General features: G+C 49.1%; 1 protein-coding gene across 1 annotated transcript in view; it reads left to right on the top strand.

Annotated features, from left to right (window-relative positions):
* Positions 1 to 4,904: 4,904 nt before the first annotated feature.
* LOC112123363 (disintegrin and metalloproteinase domain-containing protein 10-like) overlaps positions 4,905 to 16,859 on the top strand; it is an 18,053-nt gene continuing 6,098 nt past the window's right edge. Inside the window, exons 1-9 of the mRNA XM_024221999.1 lie at positions 4,905 to 4,974; positions 7,516 to 7,666; positions 9,428 to 9,546; positions 10,295 to 10,453; positions 10,941 to 11,032; positions 12,726 to 12,848; positions 14,101 to 14,193; positions 14,510 to 14,678; positions 15,358 to 15,518. Coding sequence (XP_024077767.1) covers positions 4,905 to 4,974; positions 7,516 to 7,666; positions 9,428 to 9,546; positions 10,295 to 10,453; positions 10,941 to 11,032; positions 12,726 to 12,848; positions 14,101 to 14,193; positions 14,510 to 14,678; positions 15,358 to 15,518 — 1,137 coding nt within the window. The remainder of the gene's footprint in view (positions 4,975 to 7,515; positions 7,667 to 9,427; positions 9,547 to 10,294; positions 10,454 to 10,940; positions 11,033 to 12,725; positions 12,849 to 14,100; positions 14,194 to 14,509; positions 14,679 to 15,357; positions 15,519 to 16,859) is intronic.

Here is a 16,859-nt window from a genome sequence, read left to right as displayed (position 1 = left end):
AGGCAGAGGATCGTTATTCTTATGGGTTGGTCTACACTTAAAAGTTAGGTCACCATAGCTATGGAGGTCAGAGGGGTGAACAGAACACACCTTGACTGACAGAGCTATGATGACCTCACCCCCAGTGTAGGTGCAGCTATGTCGCTGGACAAAGGTTTCCTCAGTAGAAACAAACTTTTGTTTAGGGAGATGTTCCTACATCACCAGTAACCCCCCTTCCACGGGGGTAGGCTGCATCTATGCTATGAGGTTATGGCCGCACATCAACCTCAATACAACTACACCTCTACCCCGATATAACGCTGTCCTCGGGAGCCAAAAAAATCTTACCGCGTTATAGGTGAAACTGCGTTATATCGAACTTGCTTTGATCCACCGGAGTGTGCAGAGCAGATCAGAAATCTGAGGAAATCAACCTAGCGCTTAGCAGCTGCTGCAAATCGGAACATAGAATCATAGAATATCAGGGTTGGAAGGGACCTCAGGAGGTCATCTAGTCCAACCCCCTGCTCAAAGCAGGACCAATTCCCAACTAAATCATCCCAGCCAGGGCTTTGTCAAGCCGGGCCTTAAAAACCTCCAAGGAAGGAGACTCCACCACCTCCCTAGGTAACGCATTCCAGTGCTTCACCACCCTCCTAGTGAAATAGTGTTTCCTAATATCCAACCTAGACCTCCCCCACTGCAACTTGAGACCATTGCTCCTTGTTCTGGGGTAATGAAGGGGATTGCAAGCACTGGATTGAAAGCGCCAGGAGCACCTGGGTGGGGAGGGAGTTGGGTTTCATAAGATGACTCGGGAGGATTAAAATTTCTTTTAAAATTAATACCAATTTCCTTCTGCGCCATTAATAATCCCTGACATAACTCGGACAGATGGAAACTTTACTATCTGCTTATTTTCACCCTTCTCCCTACCTAGATGGCCAGATCGTGGGTTCCAATGCATTCTGTGCAGTGGTTACCATCCTAATCACAACCTCATCCCAGCACAACCTGGGAAATTGCTTATGAGGTGGGGGATGGCCCTGCCCCCTTACCTTGGTAACCCTGTGGTGTTACACATCATGCCCTTGCGATTGGCTGGCTGGCTGAAAGAGTGGGTTGGGTGGGTTTAAAAGTTGGAGGCTACTATATGTACAGCTCAGTTACAAGCTGAGGATGGGTGACTGCTGGGTCCATGTGTGGCCTGGTAGCCCCCATCCTCCTGGGCCCAGCCACTCTCATCTCTCCAGGAGGTCTCCATGAGAGTAGCTGTCTGCCTGGCCCAGGAGCTGGGCTCTGCATGCTGGGTTCACTCCCTGCCCCTTCTGATCTCTGAGGTCGCTCTCAGGCTGCTTCTGCATCCCTCCTGAACTCTGGTGCAGGCACAGTAGTATTTGTGTCTCTTGCATGCAAAAGCCTCTTCAGCTTAACACATTTAGAGGCTTTTTTTGTTTTGTTTTTTTACATTTTTGGTGGCCAGAAGAGTAACCCGTCTGCTGCAAACACCTAATTACAGGGTGACTGGCCAGGGTCCAGTCCACTTGGGACTTGTCAGCTGCCTCCCAGCTGGGCTTAAGAGAAGGCACCTGGGCCATATAAAGGAGAGAAACTGAAAGGGGCAGAAGAGAGTGGGAGCCATAAGGCAGGGAAGTTTGGGTGTCCTTGCTCCCACAACGTGGGGGTGGCAGGTGCCACTCCACATTCCCAAGGTAGTGAAGGGCCTGGGAGCCAGACACCATGAGGATCCGTCATTGCGTGCACTGTAAGTATGAGTTGTAGGACAGATACAAGAGGATACTGCAGTGCATGGATGAGTCACATCACAGTTACGCTGACGACTGCCCAAAACTGGGAATCAGGCATTTGCCCCAGGGGGCAACCCACTGTGTGGTCTCAGGACCCTACGCTCTGCTCGGCTGGGGAAACCAACACCCACCCCACTGTCACCATTTCCCTGCAAAGCCTGGCCAGCCCTGTCTCCCCTGGGTCCCTTCCCTCCTCCCATATACCCTGTGACGACGACTCCTGCTTTGTCCTCAGCCCTCTGTTCATGACCCTCTGCCCCAAGTCCCAGTGCCTTTTATGGAGCCCTCTCGCCCCAGTGTATCTTCATCAGTACTCCCCACTCCAACCAGCCTGCTTGCTGACCCTTCCCTGTCTGTGGGCCCCCTCCCTCACAGGAGTTCCTGTGATGCCTCCTGGAGGTACCTAGGGTTGTGATGCACCTCTCTGCCACCTGCCCTTAGCTGGGGGGAAGTCTTGTCTGTGCACGACAGGGCTCAGCTCCCGGACTCACCAGCCCTGGCAACCCAAAAGCTCCCCTCTGGACCTATGCAGGCCGTATGCTCTCTACAGGTTGGCACCTCCAAGCACGTCCCTGAGCATCCAGCCCCTGTGTTGCTGGAAACTCACTGTAGAGTATTCACGGCTTCGGTGCAGTCCTTAGCCGTGTTTACAGTTTATGTAATGATGTACAGAGATTCAAGTGATTGGGGACAAATGGTTATGTAGAAAATAAAATCAACGTGCATTCTAGAGGCTAGACTTGCCGGACAATGCTCACCCACAGTCCTTCCAATGTTTTACAGCCAGGCTTGGCTGTGATCTTCCATCCAGTTGTGCTGTCAGCTTGCCTCCTTGGTGAAAGATCCTGGATGCCTGTTTGCACCCCTAGATAGATGAGAACAATATGTTCCCCCACCCTCACACCCCATTGTTTTTTCCTGTGTGTAGATTTTGCAATCTATTAATCTGGCTCAGTTTGCAAATAGGCCTACAAGGTGAGACACACAATGACCAGACAGGGAGATAAGCAGCTTTTACCCCTTGCCTGAAAGGAACCTGTCCAAGACAAGTCACCTGGTTACCTGCCTTAAGACCATAATTTTCAGTATAGACACATAATTCCTTGAATATTAGCGGTACAAACATTTCACAATGATTGATGACTGGTGGGCTACTGGCTCTTGGTAGAGCTCTGGACCAGGGAGGTTGTGGAATCCCCATCATTAAAGGGTTTTGAGAACAAGCTAGTGATACCTCCTTAGGGAAACACGTTGCGATCTACTGCTGAAAAGTACTATCAGGAGATGGGTGTTATTACCGTGTAGCACTTTGGGTGTTAAGTCCTACAGCTAAAGATGAGAAGCATCCTTCTGTATCTAGTAATTGATACAGTTCAGATTCCCTCAGGCAAGTAAGTTGACGTCGTTTATCCCAAACCGGGGAATGGATACTGAGCACAATAAAATCGACTTACTCTAAATTGTTTCTGTTGGTTGGTTGGTTTTATTATTACGCTGTTCAGGCAGAAAAGAACCATAAATGTTTGCAGTCTCAGGTGCATTCCAAGGTGAATTAGATCGTAGAGCAAACCTCCAAAAAGGCACTGCCGTTTCTAACCCTATTGTGGGGTTTGCTGCATCTGAAAACAGGAATTAAATTCAAGATGAAAGCTCAGTGTCGATTTTTCTCCGAGGGGTTACAGAAGACAAGTTGCATTTCTCCCTGATTCCATTAGGTGGCCATATTAGACCGTATACACACAAGGTAGGTGAGGCAATATTTTTTGCTGTTGCTGAAAGAGACGAACTTTCGAGCTACAGGGTCTTCTGGATCTCACCCACCTTGTTTCTCTAATATCCTGGGACCAACTGGCTAGAACAACACTGCAAACAATGTATACGACGCTCATCCCTTTTCGAAATAGCACCAGGAGTCCATGTGACACTTGGTACCAAATCAGTGACATTTTAATGGTGGATTTGATAACCTATAAGGCCTTATTCAAGCCAGTGCGTGTAAATGTCTCACCATTCAACATGTTCTGCAATGCCCCAAATGCCAAAAGGTTCAGCCAACTCAGTTGCATCCTGAGAAATCAAGCCTCGTTAGAGCTGGCAGCTGTTTTGAACAACTGCAGCAAATAGCCCAACACTTAAATCTCTTTATATCCTTTCCCCCTAATCTATCTTCTCTATTTAGATTATAAGCACTTCGGGACAGGGACTGTCTCACTGTACAGCGCCTAGCACCATGAGGCCCTGTTCTTAGCTGGTCCTCCGGCATTGCCATAACAAACATGCTAAATACATAATCAAACTGTCTCCTTGCCTTATTCTATGTTGGCCTACGTTTTTCTAGTGATTTGGGGGGACATCATTTTTTCAGAAGCCAAATGTGTGATACCTTCCAAGCACTCACGCTTGGAAAACGGGCCCTTTTGGTTGCCTCAAGTTGGGCACCCCAAATCAACGAATCGCTTTTGGAAATCTAGACCAGACGTATTTTAAATGTATTTACCACCCAAAAAAATACAGATGAACTGAATGCTGCTGCCACGTGCCACATGTACTGCTGAGTTACTCTCCGCAAACCCAGCTGCCGCCTCCGCAACGGCAGGACAAGCTTCTCAACAGTCTGTACCTCTTCTCACGTGAAATCGGCTGAAGCATGTAAAAGCCCCAATGGGAAAACAAAGCAATTCTAATTCCCGTTAAAGGAGACAGACCTATACTGCTGAATGAAGGCCCAACGCTTAGGGTGACCAGATGTCCCGATTTTATAGGGACAGTCCCGATTTTGGGGTCTTTTTCTTATATAGGCTCCTATTACCCCCCACCCCCGTCCCGATTTTTCACACTTGCTGTCTGGTCACCCTACCAACGCTGAAGGGTGTTTTGAGAATTCAATGCTAGGTTCGCTCTGCTCCGGATGAAGTCAATGGGAGCAGAGCGCGGGCTGCCACCTGCCTGCTTTGGGAAAAATCTCACCCCTAGAATGCAAACTCTTCAGCACTTCTAAGCAAGTCCGTGCAGGCAGGGTCATGAGCGATGATGCATTTCCCTGTAAACTACACCCTGGGGTGAAGAATCCCTTCGCTTGACGCACCTCAAACGGAACGTACCTCTGCCAACGCCATGACTGCTCCCCGGTGCTTTGCTAGTCTGGCTCTGTGCAGCCTGGTCATTGCCCAGAGCGGCGGCTCAGGTAGGCAGCTTTTTTGCTCGTTTTTCTCGTGGTTTGATATCTGAGAAGTGCAGCGAGGAATGACTGCAAATGTGGTTTCCTCACGGCAGAGGGGCTGCCGGCAGCCCTGTTCGCAAAGGAACCAAGCCAGGTCCTAGAGATTTCCAGTGTATCCTTTGTAGATAATGAAAAAAGTACCTGATCTGAAACATATTGGGCCTGACCCACAGTTGTGAAAACTGGTGTAGCCCTAGTGAAGTCACCAGCTGAGGTCCTGCCTCCTGGCATTCCATGTTAACCCCCGAGCTTTTCACTCACCTCTGGGGGCAGTTGCTGGTGTTAATGCTTAATTCCCACTGGTTTCAACAGGAGTTCGGGGCCTAAACACCTTTGGGGATCTGGGCCTCAGGATCAGACCTCTCCTGAGGGGAAAGGAAATGGAGCACCTTTGATCTGAGAATCAGTCAGAGCCAATAAACAGCTGGTTCCCTACAAGAGGATTGTCACCGAGCCCTTTTTCACTAGCTGGGCTGAGGGAGAGAGCAGGAAATATTTCAGCAAATTAGTAGCAAATGTTATGGAGGGAAGAATAATAAAGAGGCGACGAACAAGTTAACTTCTTGTAGGCATGCTGCAAACCTGGACTATTTGGTCCGGACTATTCACCTAAGCTCCGGACCAGATAAGTAGGGGCGGAGCCCACTGTCAGGGCCCTGAGTGTTAAGACTGAACTCAGATTCTCCATTGTCTGGCCCCCCTGTGCTGTCATTTGCACCAGTGCAAAGTGCTTGTAGAATGTTACTCGGTGAATGGGTGCATTGGTTTACCGCCAATCGGTTTTTAAACTAGCCCAACCCCCGTGTGGATGCTCTTACTTCAGTTTGCTTTACACCCGTACCTAACCAAAATAAGCCCATAGAGGGCTTTGCACTGGCTTCGCTAAATCAGTTTCAAACCACACCTCTACTTAAGCCCATGTAACTTGCGCATGTAGGCAAAGGCCAGGACAGTAGTGTTATACACCCATTCCGCACTCAGGTGCAGGGACCAGCCCCCGTGTCCATGTGAAGTCTGCATCCTCCTCCACAGTCCTGGAAAGAAGTGGTTCCTGCTCCCCAGACTGGTGAGCAGAGCAGCCTCCGGCAGCTCCGAAACAAGCAGCATAGGGGCTGAAGGGAGGAAGGATGATGAAGTGGTTTATGACTTAGGAGACCTGGTTCAAGTCCCTGCTTCAGCACAAACTCCCTGTGACCATGGGCAAGTCCAAGGGATTTAGGTGCCTAACTTCGACTGATTTCAATGGGACTTAGATGCCTAAATACCTTTGAGAATCTAGGCCTTGGTCTGTCCGTGCTCACATACTACAGCCATGGGGGCCATGTCAGGACCGTAGCTAGCTAGAGACTTTCTCCCACTCCCAGCCTGTCTAGGCCCCTGCATGGAGCAGGCAGGGTGGGGCTCCTGTGCATGAGGGGGTCTGATAACTCCAAACAGCTCTTTTCAGCAAGGAAAAATCAGTCCCATTTTTGACACTAGCCCCGGGTTTATTTTAATATTATAAACCGAGGATTGTCCTGCCACATGGAAAAAACTGGATTTAAATTTGCCTGATTTGGTTTTCTTTAACCCAACCGAAAAAAGAACATGCCCCTGCCCCCCCCAACCCGCCCCCCCGCCAGCCACCTTCCCACCCCATCTTTACTTATATAGCATCTAGAGCTACTGCAGGTTCCTGTGCGTGTTGGGGTATCCATGTCCATCTGCGTACTGGGGTCTTTGAGGAGAGAGAGTATTGCAGGAACTTTGTGGATGAAAAGGGGAGAATTGCATTCAGGGATCACACACCTAAGCTGAAACTTTGTGCGAGGTCACTGCAGCCTTTGTGTGGGAAAAACTGTTTTGCTTCTGCACGGACTGCAGTCATGAGCCGTTTGCGGAGAACCAGCAAGTCAGGTGTATCCATGACCAGCGGATTTTTGTTGAGGGAGCAGGGCTGGGAGAGGGCTTATTAAGTGGGTTATTTAAGTCTCACCCAGCTCTAACACTGTACGTGACTAGGTCGCCCTTAAGTCTCACGAGCACTGCTGTTGTTACAAATGGGGAAACTGAGGCAACGAAGTCGCACAAGAAATCTCTGGCAGAGCCAGGAACAGAACACAAGCCTCTTAAGGTTTGTCTACCCGGCACAAGGGAGCGTGGCGTCTAGCCCAGGTAGACGGACATGTGTTAGCTGGCTGAAAAGAGCAGTGTGGACGTGGTGGCAGAGGCAGCTCCACACAGGCTAGCTAGCTGAGCTCAGACTCAGGGTGTCAGGTGGGCTTGGACTCGGGCAGCCATGTCCACCTGGCTATTTTTAGTGTGCTAGTTTGAGCGGAGCTAGCACAAGTCAGTCTATCCAGGCTGGGAGATTTGCCCACAGCTGCAATGCAGACGCCCCCCGAGTTCCCCGCCCTGTGCTTTAACCACTAGACCAGTTCTTCCTCCTCCAGGAATAGAGCAAATGCAAACCTACTCATTTCAAAACCTGCATTCCTTTTTTATGTCTTTTCCCTCCCTTTTTAGTCAATAGCGTTGAGTATTTAAGGCCGTTTGTAAAGTACCAGGAGAAAGCGACTTACGACAGAGCAGCTTTAGAATGGATGCATCAGCGGGCAAAAAGAGCCACAGAAGAGCATGAAAAAATCATCCAGCTAGAATTCCAAGCCTATCAGAGGTACGTTTGTGACGGGTTCCCCCCGGGGTGCCACCTGGAACTGGGGTATCAGTGAGCCCCCCTGACCCACCAGCCCAGGGGACAAGCTGCTGGACCCGCTCCCGGTCTGACACTTCCACCAGCCTTCACCCAGGCAGGGACGCACCCTGCTGCAGACTCTCTGACCAGCCACACACCGCCGGCTGGAGGATAAACCCAAAGTTATGCCGTCTTGCGCCGCACAGGGACCTGCACAGCGTAAGCTCATAGAGTTCGCCCCTCCCTCAATGTGGGGAGGAAAAGCAACAGCTCCCGCCCCTTGAGCTAAGATTCCCACAACTTCACTCCAAACCTACTGGTTTAGATTAAAACATAAAATAAGTTTATTAATTACAAAGATACATTTTAAGTGATAGCAAACAGATCAAAGCAGATTGCCTAGTAAATAAACAAAAAGGCAAACTAAGCCTAAGATACTAGAAAGATAGGGTAGGAATTAGCAAATTCTCACCCTGGCTGATGATACAAGCAGGCTTGCAGATTCTTAAGGCACAAGTTGCATTTGCTTTGCAGCTGGGGATCCCCACCCCCCCCCTTCCAAGTCCTTTTCTTTTGCCGCTCCTCTTAGGTGTCCAGTTAATAATATAATATATGGAGATATACCTATCTCATAGAGCTGGAAGGGACCTTGAAAGGTCATCAAGTCCAGCCCCCTGCCTTCACTAGCAGGACCAAGTACTGATTTTTTGCCCCAGATCCTTAAGTGGCCCCCCCAAGGATTGAACTCACAACCCTGAGTTTAGCAGGCCAATGCTCAAACCACTGAGCTATCCCTCTCCCCCAGGGGAGTAAAGAACAATTGATGATGTCACTCCCTGCCGTATATAGCTTTAGCATGTGGCAGGAACCCTTTGTTTCAAACTTGGTTGCCAGACCAGTTTGTGAAAAAATACTGACACGAGGGTGACCAGATGTCCTGATTTTATAGGGACAATCCCAATATTTGGGGCTTTGTCTTGTATAGGCGCCTATTACCCCCCACCACCTGTCCCGATTTTTCACACTTTCACCCTAACTGACACCCCAGAATGGAGCTCAGAGTCATGTGGTCTGGGCCACATGCCCTTGAAGAGTTATAGCAGCCATAACTTACAGGCTGGCCGAACGTTCACAGGAAGGCTCAGCTGTTCCACAGCCCCATTGTCTTTGTTGATGAGCCATTAGCACTGGCTGACTTCTTCGTTGTTGTACCTGAAAGGCTGGCTGTGGGTGTTTTCCAGAGTAAGCCCGTTTGAAATGCAGACCCATAGTCATAACTTCGGATACAAAAATGATGCACACATACAAATAGGATAATCATATTCGGCAAATCATAACTTTTCCAATGACGCCTGACATGACCCATCTTGTACAAAATGCATCCCAGCTATGCCAGAATCATATCATATAATATTACTAGGATGAATATGGGGTGTCGTGTCACGTGATTCCATGTCTTTGTGGACAGTGTATGCATATGGGTAAAATCCTGCTTGGCTTAAAGTTACTGTGGTTTGCAGCCCAATAATAATCGGAAACCAAGGGGCTCTGTACCGTAGGGACCTTCACTTTTGTTGCAGGAACTGAGGGAATACATTTGCCTATTCTGCTTTGTTTCAGATTGTATGCATAGCGTTATTAGTACTGATCATCTGTACTGTGGTAGCGCCTGAGAGCTCCAGTCACAGACCAGCACCCCTGAAGTCCTGTGACTCACTCTTCACCTTTTCGCTTCCCTTCCAGGACATTCAAGCTGCGGTTAAGCAGGGACACGAGTGCTTTCGCCAGAGACTTTGAGATAACCGGGAAGGCCACCTCAGAGCCTGCAGATGTTTCTTTCATTTACTCTGGTGTCTTGCCAGGTAAAAATTAGATACAGCCCTGCAGAATGAAATCCTGCGATAGGATGGTCAGAGCAGGGCATGCAGCCTGATCCTCCGACCTGGAAGAGACGGGAGCTCCTACTCCAGGTCCCCTTCTCTTTCAGCTCTTTCCGCTTAGTTGTGCTGGTGGTTTTGTGCTGTGGGCACCTACCTGCTGGCACATTAACTGAGCCCCATCAGACTCGTTCCACAGACACTAATGCAGCTCCCATCCTTACTGACAGCGATTTGGGCACCTGGTTTGATTGTGCCGGGCACTGCCAACGTTCCCAGGACTAGCAGTATTGCATGGGGGGGGCTGAGTTCAGTCTGGTGCATCCTGGAACGTTGGGATCAGCAGTGGCTGGGAACGTTGCAGGGAGTCCGGAGGACAGAGAGCCAGTTGATTTGCTCTGGAGTGACCCCCCGTGGCCATTGTAGCAGGCAACCACCCCCCAGCAACGAGTGGCGCTGGAGCCCGAATGCTGAGGCAAGCCCAGAGTGCTAGAATTGGCAGGGGCAGAGGGTTACATGCCCTACAACAGCCACGGCAGTGGGCTCTGGAATAAGGTTGCCTTTTGCTCCACACCTTGGTGCCGAGCTATACCCAGAATCCAGGGGCCAGTCATAGCCTAGATATGAACAGCTGATCCGTAGTTATTAACCCCAGGCAGGCCCTTCAGTTACCGGGGGGGGAACCAGGTCAAGCTTCCTTCTCATTGTCTACGTCTGGATGCCTGCAAAACAGATGAGCCTGGATCTTTCTGCCATGGTGCCATCATCAATGGCCTTTTCGAAGGGTTTATCAGAACCAAGAACGGCACCTATTACGTGGAGGCTCCTGGCGCATCCGCCAGCAATGCGACGTCGCCAGGCCATGCTCTCATCCACCATGAGAGCGACATTGGTGAGTCCTCAACTCGGCTTTGGCACGACTGAGCGTAGTAAAACGATTCTTGGCACTTCAGTCTCCCCTGCTGTCGTGGCCTGTTCCCTTTGCACTTCCCCCTCTTGACCTCTAAGGATTTCGTAAACACTGAATACAGTCATTAAGATTCGCAAATCCCCTTTCAACGGTGCATTCTGATGTTCCATTTTGCACGTGGGAAAACTGAAGCACAGCGAAATGAACTGACACATCTACAGTCATCCAGCTAGTCAGTGGCAGAGCTGGGAATGAACCCAGGAGTCCTGACTCCCAATCTACCCTTGCGTTAGCCACTGGGCTTCACTGCCCTCCCAGAGCTGGGAATAAAGCCCTGGAGTCCTGATCCACAATCCTCTGCCACAAGCACGCTCAGTATTGCCCATGGGTGTTTGGAAGTGACGTTGCTCGTTTTGCGTATCATCCCATTGTGATATTTCTTTGAGTAACATCTGAATTTCTGCTCTAGATTATTCCATTCTAGAAGATCCAGACTCTGCTCCTTTGACTAGGAGAACACATCAGGTCTTGCGGAATTTCCAGCAAGAGCTAAAATTAAAGGTGAAGTGAAATTGAAGAGAAGCATCTTACGTGGAAATGAAATAATTTTAAGCAATGATTGTGCTGCAAAAAAAAAAAAAGACTGCCCGAGGGCATTGATTGCTTTGAATTCACTGAATACGTCTTTGTAGAATGTGACATGATGGAATTCTATGGACTTAGCTTTTCAGAGGCCTGGATCTCTCTTTCCTAGCTAACTGTTATGGTCTGTGGGTTCCCAGCGAGAAAGAGACAGGAGGCTAATTATATGGCTGAGGATGCAGGGTCCAGCTCAGAACTTCCTCTGCATTTGGGGAAGAGTTGGTTGGTTGGTTGGTTGGTTAAAAAAAAAATTGAAACATTTCCCCAAGTTTTTTGGTGAATTTTTGAAATTTGCAATTTTGTCCGAAACCTGAAATTTAAAAAAAATGTTTGCAAACTGGAGACAAAAAGTGCGTGTGGGGGGTGGGGGGGAGAGAGAGACTGCAAACATGCCATCAACAGTTTTTTCCTGCTTTCCCCCCACCCCAATTCAAAAGTTCATTGAAATTTCAAAATGTGAAACTTTTCTATCAGCTTTATTTGGGAGAGTTAAGATGTGGGAGGGTGGGGGTGGGGGTGGGGGTGGAGGTGGGGGGGAAGAGAGAGGCAGTTGTTTGGGCCCATATTTAGTTTAGTCCAGGCAAACAAAATCCCTGAGTCTTGAGACAAATTATAATTCCAAAACCCTGGGCCAAGCTTCATCAGTTTCATCTCATAATTTCATAGAGTTTTAGGTCCAAAGGGACCATTATATACATTTAGTCTGGCCTCCTGTATATCACAGGCAGGGCCGGCGCAACCCATTAGGCGACCTAGGCGGTCGCCTAGGGTGCTACAATTTGGGGGGCGGCGACTGCGGTGGAATTTTGGTGGTGGGACCTTCCGACGCCCCTGTGGGGGGCAGCATTTTGGGGCGGGACCTTCCGCCGCCTAGGGCGGCAGAAAAGCTGGCGGCGCTCCTGATCACAGGCCATTACATTTCACCCAGATACCCCTATATTGATCCCAGTAACCTTAGTTAGATCAAAGCACCCCAGTCCTCAGGAGACTAAACTGTTGTGTGCCACAGGCAAAGAGCAGGAGAGACTGAGGTGCACCATTGCCCGACGCCCCTGCAATGGCAGGGAATTGATTAGGTGGGCTATGCCGGTGCCCCATGCTGGCGCTGCAGAGGGAGGCGAAAGCCCTTAGAAACACACTTCATTGTGGTTTGCCAGTCAGCCGCTCATCTGTCTCTGGCTTCCATCGGACACCAGCCAAAACGTGGGTGGCTTTCAGCTGAACTTGGCTTTGAAGTTTTGGGTTGGTTTTGAAGGCAGGTCTCAGGATGGGAACCCAGATGAACTGGAACAAATTTAAAGGTTAACGTGAGTCCTAGGAAGGAATTTCCTCTGTGAGCAAACTATGGCAGGCTAGTTCATAAACATCCATTTGTGCAGGACGCTGAACTAGACGGACCACTGGTCTGATCCACTCAGTCAGTGCCATTGGCTTTGATTTAGCAAAGCATCACTGTTCAGCGGAGCATTCAGCACATACTTGGCTTTATGCACCTGCGTCAATCCCCTTGACTTTGCTGAATCAGGGCCTAGGTTCCTAACTGAAGTTGCTGCTGATTTGTTCAACTTTAACTGAGGATCTTACTACGCACTTCTTAACTCTTGCCGAAAAGGGAGAAACCTTGGAGAGGCAGAGGAGGAGTCTGGATTACTCTAGGACGTCCTGCTTGCTGTACCTTCAAGCCGACTACTTGTTCTACCAAAGATTCGGCACTATAGAAGCAGTGATTGCTCAGGTAAGAAACTGGGTGTTTTTAATTAAGTAATTAATATTTATTAATGTTCATTGTGTAATCCAAAAAGAACATTTGACAAATATCATGCTACTAAAATGCTTGTCTTGCTGTATAAAACGTCGCCATTGTAATGATGTTAGTGTTTAAATGGCACCTTCGCATCCCATCCATTCACCCACCACTGAAATGCAGCCACCTCTGGTGGAGGAACTTGGCAGCTGTTTAACAGTACAAAGCCAACACCGTGAAAGGGGTTAGGCCATGTCTACGTTACAGTGGCACAGCTTCCTACGTCAACAGAAGGGATTTTCCCATTGATGTAGGTAATCCACCTCTCCAAGAGATGGATGGAAGAATTCTTCTGTCGGACCTAACCGTGTCTACAGCAGAGTTTAGTTCAACCTAACTGCAGTGCTCAGAGAGTGAAATTTTTCACAGCCCTGAGCCCCCTAGCTAGGTCGTGGACCAGGTCTTGCAGATGTGAGCTGTACAACTGAAACTACAAAGCAGCATCAACTTATGTTCGAGAGGGGGTTTTTTTGGATTTAGACTCAGGAGATCTGCGGTCAATTCCTGTCTCCTTTGTCAACATCCTGGATGACCTAGGGCGAGTCATTTCATCTCTCTGGGCCCCAGTTCCTCACCTGTAAAATGGGCATAATAAGAATTCCTTTGTCTCCCTTGCCCATTTAGATTACGAGCGCTGTGTGTCCTGCATCTAACACAATGGGCCCTGATCATGGATGGGGCCTTTAGGGACACGTGCCCTAGAAATAAGAAGATGTTTTAGGTATATTATTGTCAGGGGAACTGCCACGGGGATCGCTTCTGCCCTGTAGGGCTCACTGTAGTATTTTGCTAAAGCAATGTCCGTTAGATTGTGGACTAACCTTCTGTAAAGCTGAATCCTTTTTTTTCCCCCATCAGAGCAAGAACAATAAGACCTGCTACCCGCATTTTTCTTTATGCTTCCGATCAGTTCACACGTGAGGAGAATAAAAATAATCCCTCCCTCTCATCGAGTGCTTTTCATCAGTGGATCTGAGCGCGCGTCACAAAGGATGTCAGTATCAAGATCTCCATTTTACAGATGGGGAAACCGAGGCACAGATAGTTGACATGACCTTCCTAAGGTCATCCAGCAGGCCCATAGCAGAGCCAGGAATAAAACCCAGATCTTCTGAGTCCTGCTCCAGTCACAAAAAGCGTGGGTGCTTTTTTTGGTCATATGAACATTTGTCTCCCCCTGCAGATTGCTAGCTACATAAAAGCTGTGAATGCAATTTACGAAGGTGCAAATTTTGACGGTATCAGGCACATCGACTTCAAAGTGAAAACCCTCAATGTAAGTCGACTGGGCACTTGGGGCTGGGTTTGTCTCAAAACTCAAACGCCAGGGCAGACGGGTTTCAGATTGAATTTTCTAGCGGGCAGGGTGGAGGTGAATGAAAAGTGGCATGACAAGAGGTGATTTGAAGGGGCCTGGATGGGTCAGGGGTCCTTCACTCTCAGGTTGCGCATTCAAATCTCATTTATGGTGGTAGCAATTGCAGTTTTCATTAGGCGGCCTCTGTGAAATGTGACTAGGAACAGTCTCCCCTGCTCTGCGTCACAGGCAGTAACCACCTGGCTGGCTGGCTTGTGTTGTGTCCATTCTGCAGATAATCCAGGAGAACCATCCTTCTGGCTCTATGGAGTCACCTTTCATCGGCCCAGAAATGCTGCTGATGCTGCACTCCAGTTCCAACTGGAATAGCTATTGTCTCTCCTACCTCCTCACTGACAGGGATTACAGCGGAGTTCTTGGGATTGCTTTTAATGGACAAGCTGGTAAGAAAGAGCTTTTGGTTATTTGTATAATGTTTTGTCCAATGATAAGTGGGATCATTATTATTACTGGAGTCAGCAGGTGGCACTGTTACACATAGTCTTAAGTGTTCTTTTTCTTAGCATGTGCTCAGTGTGTAGTGGTTACAGAAATGTGGTGTTTGGTTTTCTGATGCGGCATCACGTGGGGGAGCTGTTGCCAATAGCAAGAGAGTTTCTGCTCTGAGTGTCTCTAACTAGAGTTGATTATTGGGGACGAGTTGCTTGCAGCATTGGAGTCTGGGCAGAGAGTTCTGACAGAGGCCTTGCCTGCATGCTGTTTGTGACCATCTCTGCTCAAGGACAGGTGGTATAAACCAGCAGCACTTGGAAAGCGCACGCCCTCTGCATCACTGCGTTCTCCTCTGATAGGAAACTGAAACCTGCTACTGCTGTTAATATTCATGTAGTACCTAAAGGCCGCAACCATGAAGGCCCTATTGTGCTAGATCAACAGTCTGAGACTTTGTCTTTTACGTCATCCCACAGGCCCCCCCCAGACCTGTAGCTGGTCCAAGTGCAGAACACTGGCTTGAAATCTGCAGGAGTTCTGCATTCTGAGCAGCTTCCAGACCCAGGTGCTTTGCTCCCTGCTTTTCCGGCTTGCGTCACCAAGACCGTCTGGTTTTCCTTTCTGTTTCAGGCGACTTGGGGGGGATATGTTCCAAGCACAGGAAATTCCGGGACAAGGAGGTGTCTCTGAACACTGGCTTGATCACGCTGCAGAAATATGGCCAATATTTGCCTCCTAGGATTCTCCATATCACTCTGGCCCATGAACTTGGCCACAGCCTGGGAGCTCCGGTGAGTACAGCGGGTGCATGACACAGTGGGCGTGACATTGAAAAGCAAAGGGAGGCGTTGGCCTGGAAGCCTCCCCTTTGACAAACAGCCGAACCAGTTGCTTGGCGGAGAGAACTGCAATAATAGGTTGCATTTCCCAGGGATCTCAAATAACTTTACAAACACAGGTCAGCATCATCACCCCCTTGCTACAGGCAGGGAAACTGAGGTACAGAGCAGATGCAAGCTCACACAGGGAATTTGGCATAGATCCCAGGTCTGGAGGGGCCCTGTGCTAATACCTTAGCCACTGGCCCATCTTCATTTCCCACAGGGCTGTTCCAAAGTCCAATAAAGTCACTGGGTATCTTTCCATTGATTTTGGATCCGGCCCTAAACAGGGATACACCTTAGTTCTGGAAATGTGTCCGGAACAAACCCTGGGTTCTGAGCACCCTCAAGCCTTGCAGCCTGGGCTTGTTCCCTAGTTTTTTCGAACTCTTGCTTCGAGGAAGCTGGGTGCAGCAGCCTTCAAACGCTTTCGCACGCCTGCGGGAGGGTGCGTGGCTGGGGCTTTGTTCATGAATGGATAGGTTTATATTGCTGTTGAATTAACTTATTGGCTTGTATGACGAAGCCCAGGGCTTTGTAATATTTCATTATGATTTGTAACGTGAAAGAACCGTGGAGTCTGCATTGATGGATTTGCTGGGTTACTAGCTTGTGTGACGAGGGGTGAGTTTACCTGCTTGTGTGGACGCTGAGTCAGAGGGGCTGACCTCGGGTTTACAAGAACTAGCTCCCGTGAACCAGAGGTTTAAGTCTAGGCTCAGATTCCACGAGACAGATACACTGACTTGCGGGGCTGTGCTGAGCTGCTCTTCCCGGCGAGACGCTAAAACCCAAGCTCTTGCCTGCTCGGGGTAAGCGTTAAAGATCCCATGGCGCCTTTTGCATTGGCTGGGATGCAGGATCTTCCTCAGGCCTTTGTCCTCCCTCAGGACCCTCACTGATCCCGGAAACGCTGGAAAAGTTGACTGAAGAGAGCAACTATCAGGGATGGCAGCAGGTGGATGATGAAACTGGGTGGTGTTGGGCTGCTGTGTTCTACCCCAGAGGTGGCTGCATTTGGTTGAGTGAACCATTCCTGTGCCGTCGCTTTATTATTGTTGTTGGTATTCATTACACACTGTATTATGAATAATATATTATTAATATGCAAGATAATTATATAAACAACAATGCAGTGTTGCTACAGAGCCTAACTGAGATCAGAGACTGATTGTGTTAGGTGCTGTATACAGGGCCGGCTCTGGCTTTTTCGCCGCCCCAGGCGAAAAAGCCTCCGGCCGCCCCCCCCCC

Source organism: Terrapene carolina, unplaced genomic scaffold, assembly GCF_002925995.2.
Source record: "Terrapene carolina triunguis isolate 2854851 unplaced genomic scaffold, T_m_triunguis-2.0 Scaffold194, whole genome shotgun sequence".
In the NCBI taxonomy this organism is placed as follows: domain Eukaryota; kingdom Metazoa; phylum Chordata; order Testudines; family Emydidae; genus Terrapene; species Terrapene triunguis.
The sequence above is the reverse complement of the archived record's forward strand: the minus strand, read 5'-3'. Positions and strand labels throughout refer to the sequence as shown.